Below are 15,718 nucleotides of genomic sequence, written 5' to 3'. Positions count from 1 at the left end.
ATACATGCATGTACGCACACTCGCTCATATTCAGTCTCACACACACACACACACACACAGATACATGCATGTATGCACACTCGCTCATATTCAGTCTCACACACACACACAGATACATGCATGTACGCACACTCGCTCACATTCAGTCTCACTCACACACACACACACAGATACATGCATGTACGCACACTCGCTCACATTCAGTCTCACTCACACACACACACACACACACACACACAGATACATGCATGTACGCACACTCGCTCACATTCAGTCTCACTCACACACACACACACACACACACACACAGATACATGCATGTACGCACACTCGCTCACATTCAGTCTCACTCACACACACACAGACACAGTGTGTCAATACTCACTGGCTGCCGAGTCAAAGGATTTGAATTTGACCGGTTCAATGTAGTTGACCAGCGTAGACATCTCTTCAGTAGCATTGACTTCACTGTATGCTGTTCCCTGCAGCACAGAACAAGAAGAAAAGAAAGACAAGAACAGACTGAGTGTGAATGAACCCGAATAAATCAATTCAAATTCCTCTTGATGTTACTGCCGCAATATTAATCCTCAGTAGTCTGTTCATTTTTGAGCAAATGTTACTATTTCTAGGAGAAAACATAACACAAACATATCTTTTGAACACAAAAAACACATCTTTGTCGGAAAAACTGAGCTGAACACAAAGTACAAGATACTATTTTTAGCTCTGGTAAAATGTGAAGTGGATACATAGAATAAAAGCATTTAAAGAAATTAAATGATAATAAATAGAAATCATGTTGATCACAAAATGGCTTGGAATGTAAAGAAAAATAAAGAGACAAATGTTTATAATTTATTAAAAATTCAAAAAAAAGTTTGATCTTTTATCTAAAGTGAAGAGAAACAGAGAAATGCAGACAAAGAAGGAAAAGTATAAAAGAAGAAAGAGAAGAGAGAATTTGTGAATGAAAGTGTGTGTGTGTGTGAGAGAGAGAGAGAGAGAGAGAGAGAGAGAGAGAGAGAGAGATCTGACTAACCTCATCCGAATGGTGCTTTTTAGGGTCAGTCACTGGCTCTTCCTCCTCCTCTTCTTCACTATCTCCATCTCCCCGATCTACATTACAATGAGTAAATCAACATAACAAAAAAACAACACGTAAAAACAACATTAACGATGCATGTGCTAGATAACGACACCACCACCTGACATTAGCCTGCACGGTGATTGGTGCAGACTACATGTCAATCAAGCCCCAACCCACCAAAAGACTTCCGCATGTCACTGTCTTTGCTCATCCTCTCTGCAAGCTTCTCGCCCCCATTGGACATGTTCTGGCTTGTCTCCCCTTCAGGCATTGGAGCATCTAAACACAAATCTTATTATGCATGGATATGAAATGGATATGAAATGGATAGATGACACAATCAGAGAGAAAATGGGATTTATGAATAAGAATGATTTCTGTAAATCAAATGTTCATGGAAGCTTCTGAGCGCAAACATGGAAATGGAATCAGTAAAAGACTTGGGCAGTGGATGGCTGAATAGTGTGATGATTTTGGATGTGCCTTTCTGAATGACGGTGAATGGAAGTGAGGAATGAAAACCTGAATGTGTATTTAACGGTGTTAACTCCCGAATGCGTGTGCTCACCGTTGAGAGACGAGGCCTGCTCGTCCGCTCCCTCCTTACGTCTGACGCTGCCTCCGTTAGTTGCGTGGTGGTGATGCTTCTTCTTGTTCTTTACCAGGATTTTCCCCATCAGCTCCTGAGGACTGGGCAACAGCTGACCTTGGGTCAGCTGCAACAAACCACAAGGCGGACAACTTTATTATGCTATCCATGCTGAAAACTGATTCACAATCAGCACATCAACAGACATACACAGATCAGGCATAACTTTATGACCACCTGCCTAATATGGTGTTGGTCCCCCCTTTTCCAAAACAGCCCTGAGTCATCGAGGCATGGACTCCCTATGATCCCTGAAGGTGAGCTGTGGTATCTGGCACCAAGATGATGGCAGCAGATCCTTTAAGTCCTGTAAGTTGTGAGGTGGGGCCTCCATGAGTCAGACTTGTTTGTCCAGCACATCACACAGATTCTCGATTGGACTGAGATCTGGGGAAACTGGAGGCCAAGTCAACACCTCAAACTCGTTGTGCTCATCAAACCATTCCTGAACCATTTTTGCTTTGTGGCACAACACATTATCCTGCTGAAAGAGGCCACAGTTATCAGAGAATACCGCCATGTGTTCCCCTGGTAAGCAACGCACATGCACCATGTGATGTTATAGAAAACGTGATTCATCAGACCAGACCACCTTCTTCCATTGCTTCGTGGTTCAGTTCTGATACTCGCATGCTTTCTGTGGTGCAGGGGTCAGCATGGGCACCCTGACTGGTCTGTGGCTAGGCAGCCCCATATGCAACAAACTGTGATGCACTGTGTATTCTGACACCTTTCTATCAGAACCAGCATTAATTTCTTCAGCAATTTGAGCAACAGTACCTAGTCTGTTGAATCGGATCACACGGGCCAGCCTTTGCTCCCTTATGTGCATCAATGCGTCCATGACCGTGTCACCGGTTCTCCAGTGTTCCTTCCATGGACCACTTTTGATAGATACTGACCACTGCAGACCAGGAACACTCCACAAGAGCTGCAGTTTTGGAGATGCTCTGATCCAGTGGTCTAGCCATCACAATTTGGCCCTCATCAAACTCGCTCAAATCCTTACTCTTGCCCATTTTTCCTGCTTCTAACACATCAACTTTGAGGACAAAATGTTCACTTGCTGCCTAATATATCCCACCCACTAACAGGTGCCATGATGAGGAGATAATCAGTCTTATTCACTTCACCTCTCACTGCTCATAACGTTATGCCTGATCAGTGTAAATGAACACGAATACAAAATCAATACTGGCATGTTCAATACACTATTAGGGCAACATCATGGACATAAGCAATATAAAGGTTTTCACATTCAGTCAATGACAATGACAGACCTGCTGAAGCAATGGCAGAATGTTACTCTACCAATGAACACTTGGCACTCACCGGGTATTTCTCTAAAGGTTCAATGAGCAAGGCATCACCGAATATGGAGCGACAGTATTCCGCCATCTTAGCCTGCTGCCGTGCGCTGATAATAAACAAATGAGACGGAGAGAGGTGCAGAGAAGTTAAAATGACTATGCTTGGTAGACAATAACATGTATGACAGAAATTGCAATAAATTCTTTAGAAGGACTTTGTGACATAAAACACAATAGGGTCAGGAGATATCAGAAATTCATCAATAATTACACCAAAGTCATACAACAACACACAAAAATCTCTAACCGTTACAGTGCTGACACTGGACACTTCTTGCAAACGTCAAATATGTGTCTCTACAGAATTCTTTTTCTCCATATCTAATCACAGCATGTTCTGTAATCTGTTCAAAGTGATTTTGTGAATTAGATGTTGCCATAGAAACAATAAGTTGTGCAACATCAATTGATCACTCAGATTTCAGAGCTCAAACTTGCTGTGGTATAAGAGAGTATAATGTTCATATAAAAAATAATAATAATCTAAATACTTTTTAGCACTGTTATCAACACTGAGTACACACACACACACACACACACACAGTTTGAGATTTACACTTACGAGTCGACATGATTCTCGAAAGAGAGGATGACGGGGTATTGAGAGGTCTTAAAGGCACTCTCAGCAATGGCTTCAATCACCTCCTGCAGAGAGAGACAGAACGGAAATGGGAAAATGTCACCTGCATATAGGCAAGCGAATATGAAACAGTGTTAGAGAGATAAACTCTGTATGGAGTGTATGGTGAGAGAGATAAGAATAAGACAGAATAAGCATGATGAGAGTGATGAACAGAATAAATACAGTATGGAGAGAGAGAGATGAACAGAACAAGTATGGAGAGAGAGAGATGACCAGAATAAGTACAGTATGGAGAGAGAGAGAGAGAGAGAGAGAGAGAGAGAGAGATGAACAGAATAAGTATATAGAGAGAGATGAACAGAATAAGTATGGAGAGAAAGAGATGAACAGAATAAGTATGGAGAGAGAGATGAACAGAATAAGTATGGGGAGAGAGAGAGATGAACAGAATAAGTATGGAGAGAGAGAGATGAACAGAATAAGTATGGAGAGAGAGATGAACAGAATAAGTATGGAGAGAGAGATGAACAGAATAAGTATGGAGAGAGAGATGAACAGAATAAGTATGGAGAGAAAGAGATGAACAGAATAAGTATGGAGAGAGAGATGAACAGAATAAGTATGGAGAGAGAGATGAACAGAATACGTATGGAGAGAAAGAGATGAACAGAATAAGTATGGAGAGAAAGAGATGAACAGAATAAGTATGGAGAAAGAGATGAACAGAATAAGTATGGAGAGAGAGAGATAGATAGAGAGATGAACAGAATAAGTATGGAGAGAGAGAGAGAGAGAGAGAGAGAGATGAACAGAAAGACTCGGGCAGATGGCCGCACCTTGAAGGGGATTTCGGTTGTCATGGTGAAGCCGTGTGTGATAATGGGCTCTTCATCAGGTGGACGACCTTTCCAGCAGTCCAACTCAATACAGCGGCAACCGGTGAGCAAAACCTGTCTGTACATCTCCACTGAGGACAGACCTGTTAACTGACCCACTACACACACACACACACACACACACACACAAAATAATGTTTAAGATCCTGAGCACAAACTCTCCACTGCAGCCTGAGCTCTGTGTTCACTCCCTTTATAACTTAGTTATACTGTAAAGCTATTTCTCCAGGAAAACCCTGAACACAAATAAAAAGACAACAAATTTCAGATCATAGAATCAAAACAATTAAAAAAAAAACAACAGGTGAGAAATATCTAAGAATTCCATTTTCCCAGTTTTCCCCACACAGGAGTCCACAGTGTCCACAGTGCAGCACACAGGATGGAGATGCTTCCTACTGAGCAGAGAATGGTCTTTTGGATTTAGATTTTTGCAGGTAATTGTGAATAAGACGGTATTTAAAATGTAGGACGTTTTAACAGGAAGTGTACAGACCTGTGAGGTAGGTGTTGTGTGAAGAGTTGATAAAATAATGAGACAGCGACTGGTTCATATCGTCCATGATGTCGAACCTTTCAGGGGGTACCACTGCGTTTTCCTCTCCTCCCAGATACTTATTGAAAGTCATTAGAGAGATCTGGTCTACACACACAGACAATTATATTACAATTATCTCATTATCCTGCTCCTACTATATCTTCTATTGTGTGTGTATGTGCGTTTACCTCGTTCCAGCTGGTGGAGGTTACTCTCGTATTTTTCCATGAGCTGTCGTACCTGCTCTCGCTTCAGGGGGGGGTAGAGCACCTCGTTCAACCGCGAGTCCCTTTGCTTGCGGTTGATGAAGTCCAACATCTGATCCAGGGATAGAAAGGGCTTCGCTTTAGAGCCACTGGGCACACACACACACACTTTATAAGTCTCAAGGACAACACAGTGTCATATAATCATTGCATTGTTTTCTCCAGTTGTGTAAGCGCAATGTCTGCACATGTGGTGAACATCACCTTTTTTTTCATTTCAGTACATCTTCCATATTCAAATAAATAAAACCTGAAACAAACGTGTTGAACAGAACAACATTCTCATCCACCGTCTATCACTCACAGATCCAGGATGATGCGCTCGATCTCGGGCCTCAGGCACAGCTTGTTCAGGAAGGTCTGGAACTTTTCCCAGGTGAAATCCTCCAGCTTGATCCCATCTGCCTGAGGGAGACAGATCAAATGGCTCTTAAACACTTGGTGTACTTATACATCGCTGGTGACAACAGATAAGCTCCAGTTTTGAAGCGTTCTGAATACAAAAAAACAGGAGTTTGCATGAAACATAACTAGCAAATTCCAGCGTCATGACCTTTAGAACATTGAGGCTGTGACTCAGATGTAGATGTAGTGTTTGGGCATGTACAGTAGCAACTGGAATTCATGATCTTAACATCTGATGTCTCACATCACTAACGTTTTGCATTATATGGAAGTGAAGGATCATTTTGCTGTACTTTCTCTACCTGACTGGCGGCAGTACAGCCACAATGTCCAGACTTCAATTAAGGCTATAAACACATTGTGTAGCTTAGTATCATTGTGTAACAACATTCTCGCTTAGTGCATCAACTAGTTAGAAAACTTCAGCAGCAGACTGATCTCTCGACAGCTCTGGCCCAGTTTAATTATAATCTACCAAAAGTGTCACACTTCATCACATAAATGTGAAGTTTTAGTGTATCATCCAGGTATTAATAACACAGCAGTTGCTCTGTGTGAACACTCTACAAGTATACAAAGATGCAGCTTGATATTAATCCCTGCAGCAGGAGAGTCCAATTATAAGGCCTGTGTGGCTGCATTTTTTCATTGCAAACAAGCTGAAGACAAAAATCAGACCAAAATAAACCGACGAATCGGAGCAGAATGAATAAACAAGGCTTCACAACATACAGTGAGGGAAAAAATTATTTGATCCCCTGCTGATTTTGTACGTTTGCCCACTGACAAAGAAATGATCAGTCTGTAATTTTAATGGTAGGTTTATCTGAACAGTGAGAGACAGAATAACAACAAAAAAATCCAGAAAAACACATTTCAAAAAAGTTATACATTGATTTGCATTTTATTGAGTGAAATAAGTATTTGACCCCTTTGCAAAACATGACTTAGTACTTGGTGGCAGACCCTTGTTGGCAATCACAGACGTCAGACATTTCTTATAGTTGGCCACCGGGTTTGCACACATCTCACATCTCAAGGAATTTGGGCCCACTCCTCTTTGCATCCACGACCCATTTTCAATGCCCTGGCTGAGGGAAGGAGGTTCTCACCCAAGATTTTATGGTACATGGCTCCGTCCATCGTCCCTTTGATGTGGTACGGTTGTCCTGTCCCCTTAGCAGAAAAACACCCCCAAAGCATAATGTTTCCACCTCCATGTTTGACGGTGGGGATGGTCTTCTTGGAGTCATTGGCAAACACGACGAGTTGAGTTGATGCCAAAGAGCTGGATTTTGGTCTCATTTGACCACAACACTTTCACCCATGTTCACTGGCAAACTTCAGATGAGCCTGTACACGTGCTTTCTTTAGCAGGGGGACCTTGCGGGCGCTACTGGATTTCAGTCTTTCATGGCGTAGTGTGTTACCAATTGTTTCTTGGTGACTATGGTCCCAGCTGCCTTGAGATCATTGACAAAATCCTCCAGTGTAATTCTGGGCTGATTCCTCACCGTTCTCATGATCATTGAAACTCCATGAGGTGAGATCTTGCATGGAGCCCCAGACCGAGGGAGATTGACAGTCCTTTTGTGTTTCTTCCATTTGGGAATAATCGCACCAACTGTTGTCATCTTCTCACCAAGCTGCTTGGCGATGGTCTTGTAGCTCATTCCAGCCTTGTGTAGGTCTACAATCTTGTCCCTGACATCCATGGACAGCTCTTTGGTCTTGGCCATGATGGAGAGTTTGGAATCTGATTGATTGCTTCCTTCTGTGGACAGGTGTCTTTCATACAGTTAATGAGCTGAGATCCTACTGTAATCTCAGCTCCTTACCTGTATAAAAGACACCTGGGAGCCAGAAATCTTTCTGATTGATAGGGGATAAAATACTTATTTCACTCATTAAAATGCAAATCAATGTAGAACTTTTCTGAAATGCATTTTTCTGGATTTTTTTGGTTGTTATTCTGCCTCTCACTGTTCAAATACACCTACCATTAAAATTACAGACTGATCATTTCTTTGTCAGTGGGAAAACGTACAAAATCTGCAGGGGATCAAATAATTTTTTCCCCCTCACTGTATATTTTGACACCCTTGCCATATCACTTCACTGTACAGCATGAAATTCTGATTTGCACCAGCTGAGGGCAGCAGGCTACAGCACTAAAGACTCGCAGTAGCCAGCAGCTGCCTGGACAACCTGAAACAAATCCCTCGTTTCGGTCATTTCATTGTCCTGGGTCATACTGTGAACAACCTAAAAGAGAACACTCACAGTTTTCTGTAAACTAATTGCATCAAAACTAAATGCCACATGTGCCACAATGCTAAATGCCACGTATGCCACAAATCGATACCACACCAGGTTTTAACCCCTACTTAACCCTGAGCAAACGAGCAGAATCTGCTTCATTTGAAAATACCTCATGCAACAGAAACAAGACATAACAATTTCTGCTTCACCTTGTATTTTTATTCAACAATGTTGTTAAAAGCATAACATGTGGTTGGACAGATGTTGCTGAACTTTCTAGAAAAGCAGCTCTGATAGATATGAATATTCTCCTTAATAACAGCAATATATTAATACACTAGATCTAATTTTTTTTTTTTTACCTCAATAGCAAACAAGTAATAACTGCCTTGTATGGAAGATACTCCACATTTTTTTAAAAAAAATGTGATTGTTAACATGCTGGAGATTTCAGTGTGAAGACATTTATTTGCCATTTTTGGAAACAGTCTCCAGTGTCAGCATTTTGTAGCAGTCAGAGGTAAAGATGCATCTCTGAAGTTTTTAGATAGATAGATAGATAGATAGATAGATAGATAGATAGATAGATAGATAGATAGATAGATAGATAGATAGATAGATAGATAGATAGATAGATAGATAGATAGATAGATAGATAGACAGACAGACAGACAGATAGATAGATAGATAGACAGATAGACAGATAGACAGACAGATAGATAGATAGATGCTTTCCCCATTTTTTTTTGGTTTTGTGTTATTAATTTTCCTAAAGAAGAATAAGGACTAACTGGGTTAACTGGTTTCAGGGAGGTTCCACAATATTAAACATCACTGTATATGAATACAAACTATGCATGATCCTTTAATTAATGAAACAATTATGGGTTGTGGTGTATGGACATGCTGTTGTAGTAAATTATACTGTAGTTAGCTCCAGTACACTCATTTGACTGGTCAAGTGATGTTCCAACAGTGCATCTATTTCATATCATTTCACTGTGTACATCACATCACTTGTCTGTTAAAGTCCAGTTCTAGCAACCAGAGTTTGATCATGAATGTAAATTCAGACTTAAAATATAAAAGCTTGTCTAATGAAGATGAAGTGGAAGAAGACACGACAATTTCACAAGATACAAATGTACAAATCTGTCCTATTAAGCAGGAAAAATGGGCAAGTGTAAGGATTTGAGTGAGTTTGACAAGGGCCAAGTTGTGATGGCTAGACGACTGGATCAGAGCATCTCCAAAACTGCAGCTCTGGTGGGGTGTTCCCGGTCTGCAGTGGTCAGTATCTATCAAAAGTGGTCCAAGGAAGGAACAGTGGTGAACCGGCGACAGGGTCATAAAAACTGTTGCTCAAATTGCTGAAGAAGTTAATGCTGGTTCTGATAGAAAGGTGTCAGAATACACAGTGCATGATGGGTAAGGGCTGTTTTGGCAGCAAGAGGGGGGAACAACACAATATTAGGCAGGTGGTCATAATGTTATGCCTGGTCAGTGTAGATGAATAACATAAAAAACATAAAACCTTTCTAAAGTAGAGAAAATCTGTGTGAATGTCCTAGAGCTCCATCATCTTTATCAGGGCTGCTGACTCTTAGGTTGTGGTATGTTGTTTATGATTTGATAATATGTTTGCAATCGACTTTCGAATTGTGTTTTATTATTAGACCCACATGCAGAGGCTCCAGAATAGGATGCAATCTGTACTGCTCCTGAATCCACAGCTCTGGTGACACAAGAGCCTCAAGAGATTTTTGTGTGTTTCACTAAACATGTATATGTCTTATAAGTGAACAGGGGAAAGACATGAAGGGATAAAATGAGGGATTAATGCGTGAATACCTTGTTATTCATGATGTTGCACTGTTCCAGCGCTGTCTCCGCTCGCCTCTTGTCAGAAAACATCTTCAGAATACTGAGAAAGAGAGTTAAAGAGCTCCGAGAGTCATTACGAGGACCGTCCGTTCATGCAATTTGCATACACTTGTTTCGAGAGCTATGCACCACTAGCTAAACTGAGAACAAAAGTAAAGAGCGGAAGGAAAACCGACTTTATGAAACAAGATGTGGTGAAAATAATACAGCTGTGTGTGTGTGAGAGATCATACTCACTTCTTTAGTGGGATTTTCCCATCTTGGGTGACCTGCAGTATGAGCTTGGTGTATCTTCATTGGGGGAAGAAGAAAATAAAATAAAAAAAAAATTAACAGTGTGAACTATCGACCTTATCCGCCACAATAAAACTCCTGGTGTTGCCTTCATGTGCCATTGGAGCTATTATATTCACATTTATTTTTCACCTGATACCCACAATACCTACATTTTCCCATGCATTGTAAATCTTTAACGTTAAACACGTGAGATTAGGATCTGAGAAGCGCTTATTAGAGCATCAAATCACAGCTCACGATTTCAGTTTTGCTTTTTCTTTCCAAAATATTTTTGAGAGTATGAGACAGGACACTATAACCCTTTTGTCTTTGGCCTGGAGGACGAGTGGAGCTTTCTGAGATTGAATAAAGAGAGAAAGGGGAGCGAGAGAGCAGATGGACGCGTGTGTTATACATTTACAGCAATGTGTAAAACACTGGAAAACATCACGGGCTGCAAGCTGGTAATGATAAGGACATGTTGACACACACACACACAAAGTTTGGTGTGGTGCGAGGACCTTCTGTTGACATCTAGCTAATAAATGTAAACAGACAGTACATCTTTGAAGCTATCTCTCTCTTCATATTTTCTTTTGGATGAATTGTCCTTGATCTCCAGCTCATTACACACCTATATACACAAATACACAATAAACACACACAGCTACATACACACATTAACACAATACTCACGCCTTGAGTAAGAAGGTGTTGCGTGAGGCGTTTTGGGACAGTATGTTTGTGGCAAGTTTAAACAGCTCTTCAGTCCACACCTGGAGATACAGTAAACACACACACACACATACACACACACATACACACACAATGAGTAAACAGAATAAACCAGTTGGAGTGAGATGTAAAAGGATGCCCAATTAAGAAACAGGATTCTCTTTAAAAAAAGGTTCTAGGGAATAGAATTAAATTTGGTCTGGTCCTGTTCTGCTTTTGCACTAATTGATTTTTATTTACATGACTGTTGTTCTGCCTTTATCATTATAAACTGCTGCTACATCTAGCTTTATTGTGTCACAGAGTATAAAAAAAAGTCCTCGACATTTTAAAGAAATGATTGTTTTAGATGTATTAGTTGACAGAGTGGGCGAGAAACTTAGAGACAGACATGACAGAGAAACTGTAGGCAGCCATTGCAGAGAGCGGGGAGTGTGGTGTTTGGTTGCCATGGTTACCTTGGCAGTGTCCTCCGCCATGGCCTGGAAGTTAAGGAAGGAGATGTTGACCAGGTCGTTGCCGTAGATGACTGTTATTAGCTTAGCCTCCACATTGCTCTCTCCTTTACCAAAGCCCAGCCAATCACGCACGCGTTGGTCCTACACACACACACCCACACACACACCCACACACAAACACACACACACACACAGTCAGATTCTGGACCTCAGTGCAACAGACTGGGTCCATGAGACACACCACACTTCCTGCAAGTCGTTACACCGCAGACAGTGTGGCTTCCTCTGCACTAGCACTGGAGCAACGATAAGAGAGGAAGGCCAGTGTGTGTGTGTGTGTGTGTGTGTGTGTGTGTGTGTTTGGGTTGACCTGTTTATGCCTAAGACTCCAGACTAAGATCTGCTGCTGTAATCCTAAACACTGTCCTATGCATATCCTAGGACTCCTCACAATATATTCATACGAAATACACCATCGCTGCATTTGGCATTGTTTTATTTCTCTTCTTCTACACAGGTATACTGCACTGACCCAAACCCCACTATCCAGGGTCACCGAGAAGAGCCCGGACTCCCTGACGAGTCCTCTGAAACTTTCAAAGGGATATAAATCCCTATAAATATAGATTATTGTGACAATGTGTATCGTTTAAATTGGAATTGAATTGGTGGAGTTAATGGAGTGGGGTTATTTCTCCCTAACTGTAGGGTTGTGAACTTTGTGGGTCAGTCAGGGAGGTCTGGTCTTGCAAACATAAGCACATCATCTAAAAAATGGCTGCCAATAAACCGTCCTAAGGACACCAGGGCACCGTAGGTAGGCCAACAGGACCTAAGAAAGGAGGCTCAGTGAGATGTCTGTAATATCTATTATTTTCAGATGCTGGTATGTCAAGGAATGTATATATAATTATATATGCCTCTTATTTATTCAGGTTTAATTCCATAGAGCTAAAACAACACAAAACACATAGAGCAGTTAAAAACATGATAGGTATAAAATGACTCGCACACTTGCGCGCACACACACACACACACACACCATTAAAGCTATAAAACGGTTAATACGAAAACACACACTCTTACACACACAGTACCTTTGGCATCTTGGCAAACTTCCCTGTTCTGGTGTCTCTGATATGGCTGATGTCCACAATCTCGACCTCCTGAGGAGAAATGAAAATAGACCATTATAAACAATCGCATGAGTGTACTCGCAAACCATCTGCACCGCTGAACTCTGGCTTTTACACAAGTCGCACTGTTATTCACCCGAGACAGAGAATAACAAAACTGTGAAGACCACTCTGTGTGAAAACACTGAACGCTGCCTAACAGACCGGCACTGCTGAAGTAGGCAGCAAGTGGAGCGAAGTAATCCTGGTTTAAATTTGAAGTGCAAAGTTCTACATTGAAAGTGGAGATGAGATTTTGTGGCAGGATCGTAATAATGAGGACTTGTAGCAAGGGAAAAGGAGAGAAGACATGGAAGTTAATTTGGGATGAAATCTCCAATGTGATATGACAAAAAGGTGTGCCATATTAATGATTGACCGGATATTAGCCCTGATTTTCCAGTGACAGCATTGACCTGGAGAGACTGAAAGAGTTTTTTCCTCTGATGATTTCAATAACAGCTTCTCGGTGAGCTCAGTTGTTTAGTCAGCCGCAGTCCCACGCTGGAACACTGGAGTGAAAAGTCACATCCAGACGTCAGCGTTGCGACTCAGACGTAGAGAGACTCGCCAAACACTGACCAATAATTATAAACGCACTATGCCATGACCTCGCAGACAAAAAGGTTATGACATGCTCGCAAATCCAGGTTCCAGCCCGAATCCTGGGTGTGCGGGAGGAACTGCGGCTGTATAGAAACAAAAGCACGGCCGAGCTCGGGCGCTCTGTACACAAAGCGGCTCGTAAACGGGCACGGTAAACAAAGCAGAGCAGGAGGGTAAATACTCTCTCTCTCTCTGGCTCTGGTTTCGCTCTTTTTCTCTTTCATCCTTTGTACCCTCCTTTCTCTCGTGACCTCTTCATCTTTGAAATCAAATGCTCTCCTCATTGTGTCGAAGCTGCTTTATTCGGATTCTGTTTTCTCTTATTTGGCGACCGGACTCACTTTCTCTGGCTCTCTGTAATGATAAAGTTGTTGAGCTGAATGTTCCCTCGGGTCTGTGTGACCGGTTAGAGGTTACTGGTAGGATTCCACTAGGGAAGTGGGACATGGACACACAATCTGGACACTAGAGGAACATGAACACACACTCCAAACACTAGAGGGACATGGACACACTCAGAACAATAGGGGGACACACTTCAAACACATAAGGCAGATGGACACACACTCCGGACACTAGAAGGACGTGGACACACACTCCGGACACCATGGGGACATGGACACACACTTCAAACACATAAGGGACCACAGACACACACTCCAGACACTACAGGGACATGGACACATAATCCAGACACTGGAGGGACATAGACACACAATCCAGACACTAGAGGGAGATGGACACACATTCTGGACACTAAAGGGACATGGACACATACTCCAAACACTAGAGGGACATGGACACACACTGCAGACACTAGAGGGACATGGACACACACTCAGGACACTAGAGGGACATGGACACACACTGCAGACACTAGAGGGACATGGACACACACTCAGGACACTAGAGGGGCATGGACACACACTCAGGACACTAGAGGGGCATGGACACACACTCAGGACACTAGAGGGGCATGGACACACTCTCTAACACTAGAGGGACATGGACACACACACTCTGGACATTAGGGGAACCATGGACACACACTCTGGACACTAGAGAGATGCGGGACATGGACACACACTCCAAACACTAGAGGGGCATAGACACACACTCCAAACACTAGAGGGACATGGACACACATTCCGGACACTAAAGGGACATGGACACACACTCCGGACACTAGGCGGATATGGACACACACTCTGGACACTTTATTTTGTTAAATAAAATGTAGAACTAGTTGATAGCTGTTGCTGTGCCTCAATAGGTGCATCTGTGGTCTCGTGGTCTAATGTGTTTAATAGCACATGAATTTACATAAAGATAAAGCGTGAAGTCAGGAGGTTTACATTTCTCACTGTGATTTTTGTGCAATTCCTTCAGCTTTCCTCTACACTACACTGCAGGGCTTTTCACACCGAGATTAACCCCGGGTTACCGCTGTACTAAACCCGGGGTAGATGAACCTTTCACACTGGTCATTTCAAAGCGCTAATTTATTACCAGTGATTTTTGCCCAGGGTTCCACTTCTCTGAAGCAGAGTTAGCAGCTCTGTGGCAGTGTTAACCTACAGTGTAAACCAATGAACATTACAGCAGCGGACACCTCAGAAATGAAACAGTGCGTTCCTTATATCACATGTTTTCTAGAGTCACAGAAACTATGCATTTCGTGTAAACAGTAGTAAAAAGAATTGCTTTCTTTTCTTGCCTTTGTGCCTCTCAGGAGAATTGAAACAGCTAAAGAGGATTTGCGTCACAACATTTTTTTCTCACTGATGTGTATTTGCACAGTGATTTGTTCTCTCACTATATTTATCCATCATGGTTGTTGACACCATAAGTGTACTAAATAGGAACATTAACCCAGGATTTAGGCATGTACAGTGTGAAACGTCAGATTATCAATACACGGGGTTAATTGTTATCCAGTGCTGTGTTAAACGTGAAATAAGATAACCCAGGATTCGATTCACCCAGCGTTCACAATGATCCAGGCTCAGCTATTTCACATCCCTTAAGCCTGGAAACCTGCCTGTGTCCCCGGATAGCTATCATAAAAAAAACACAGCGCTGAACACAACAGCTTGAAGACTTTTCCCCCCAAACATTCACTGTCACATCCATAAACATCTTGACCACTTCACCAGAGAGTGGACATGGAGGAGGGGCACCCAGAACATTTTTATATGAAGAGATTTCGATGAACTTGCTGATTCTGAATGAACCGTTTAATCTACGAAACATCTGTTTACAAGACGACAAACTTATCCTCTTATCTTTCATACACTACAAAGCTGATCTGTCCTTATATTATATACTCAAATGCATAAAACTAAGTTAAATCCTGACGTTATACCCCTGATGAATTCCAGCTTTCTATATAACTCAACATCACTCTTTGTTAAGTTACAGCCACAAAAACAAACCAGCAATAACGTGTGCTGAAGATAACAAGTAGGAAGCTTTGAGGCAATTCTGAGTCAACTTCACCACAACAATCCCATCAAAGCAGCTAA

General features: G+C 42.0%; 1 protein-coding gene across 3 annotated transcripts in view; it reads right to left on the bottom strand.

The window, feature by feature from the left end:
* The window catches only part of plcb3 (phospholipase C, beta 3 (phosphatidylinositol-specific)), a 64,756-nt gene that overhangs the window by 13,703 nt on the left and 35,335 nt on the right, over positions 1–15,718 (bottom strand). For 2 of the 3 annotated variants that reach the window (XM_058394306.1, XM_058394307.1), the window contains exons 3-17: positions 12,510–12,578; positions 11,413–11,553; positions 10,916–10,995; positions 10,181–10,234; positions 9,911–9,983; positions 5,697–5,797; positions 5,315–5,481; positions 5,085–5,231; positions 4,529–4,686; positions 3,672–3,754; positions 3,072–3,156; positions 1,659–1,806; positions 1,268–1,381; positions 1,043–1,119; positions 386–482 (exon numbers count right to left, since the gene is read on the bottom strand). In XM_058394306.1, the coding sequence (XP_058250289.1) occupies positions 386–482; positions 1,043–1,119; positions 1,268–1,381; positions 1,659–1,806; positions 3,072–3,156; positions 3,672–3,754; positions 4,529–4,686; positions 5,085–5,231; positions 5,315–5,481; positions 5,697–5,797; positions 9,911–9,983; positions 10,181–10,234; positions 10,916–10,995; positions 11,413–11,553; positions 12,510–12,578 (1,594 nt within the window). The remainder of the gene's footprint in view (positions 1–385; positions 483–1,042; positions 1,120–1,267; positions 1,382–1,658; positions 1,807–3,071; positions 3,157–3,671; positions 3,755–4,528; positions 4,687–5,084; positions 5,232–5,314; positions 5,482–5,696; positions 5,798–9,910; positions 9,984–10,180; positions 10,235–10,915; positions 10,996–11,412; positions 11,554–12,509; positions 12,579–15,718) is intronic. The other variant, XM_058394308.1, reaches the window with a different exon arrangement.

The sequence above is a fragment of the Hemibagrus wyckioides genome, linkage group LG07 (assembly GCF_019097595.1).
Source record: "Hemibagrus wyckioides isolate EC202008001 linkage group LG07, SWU_Hwy_1.0, whole genome shotgun sequence".
In the NCBI taxonomy this organism is placed as follows: domain Eukaryota; kingdom Metazoa; phylum Chordata; class Actinopteri; order Siluriformes; family Bagridae; genus Hemibagrus; species Hemibagrus wyckioides.
Note: the sequence above shows the minus strand (reverse complement) of the source record. Positions and strands in the feature narration are given on the sequence as shown.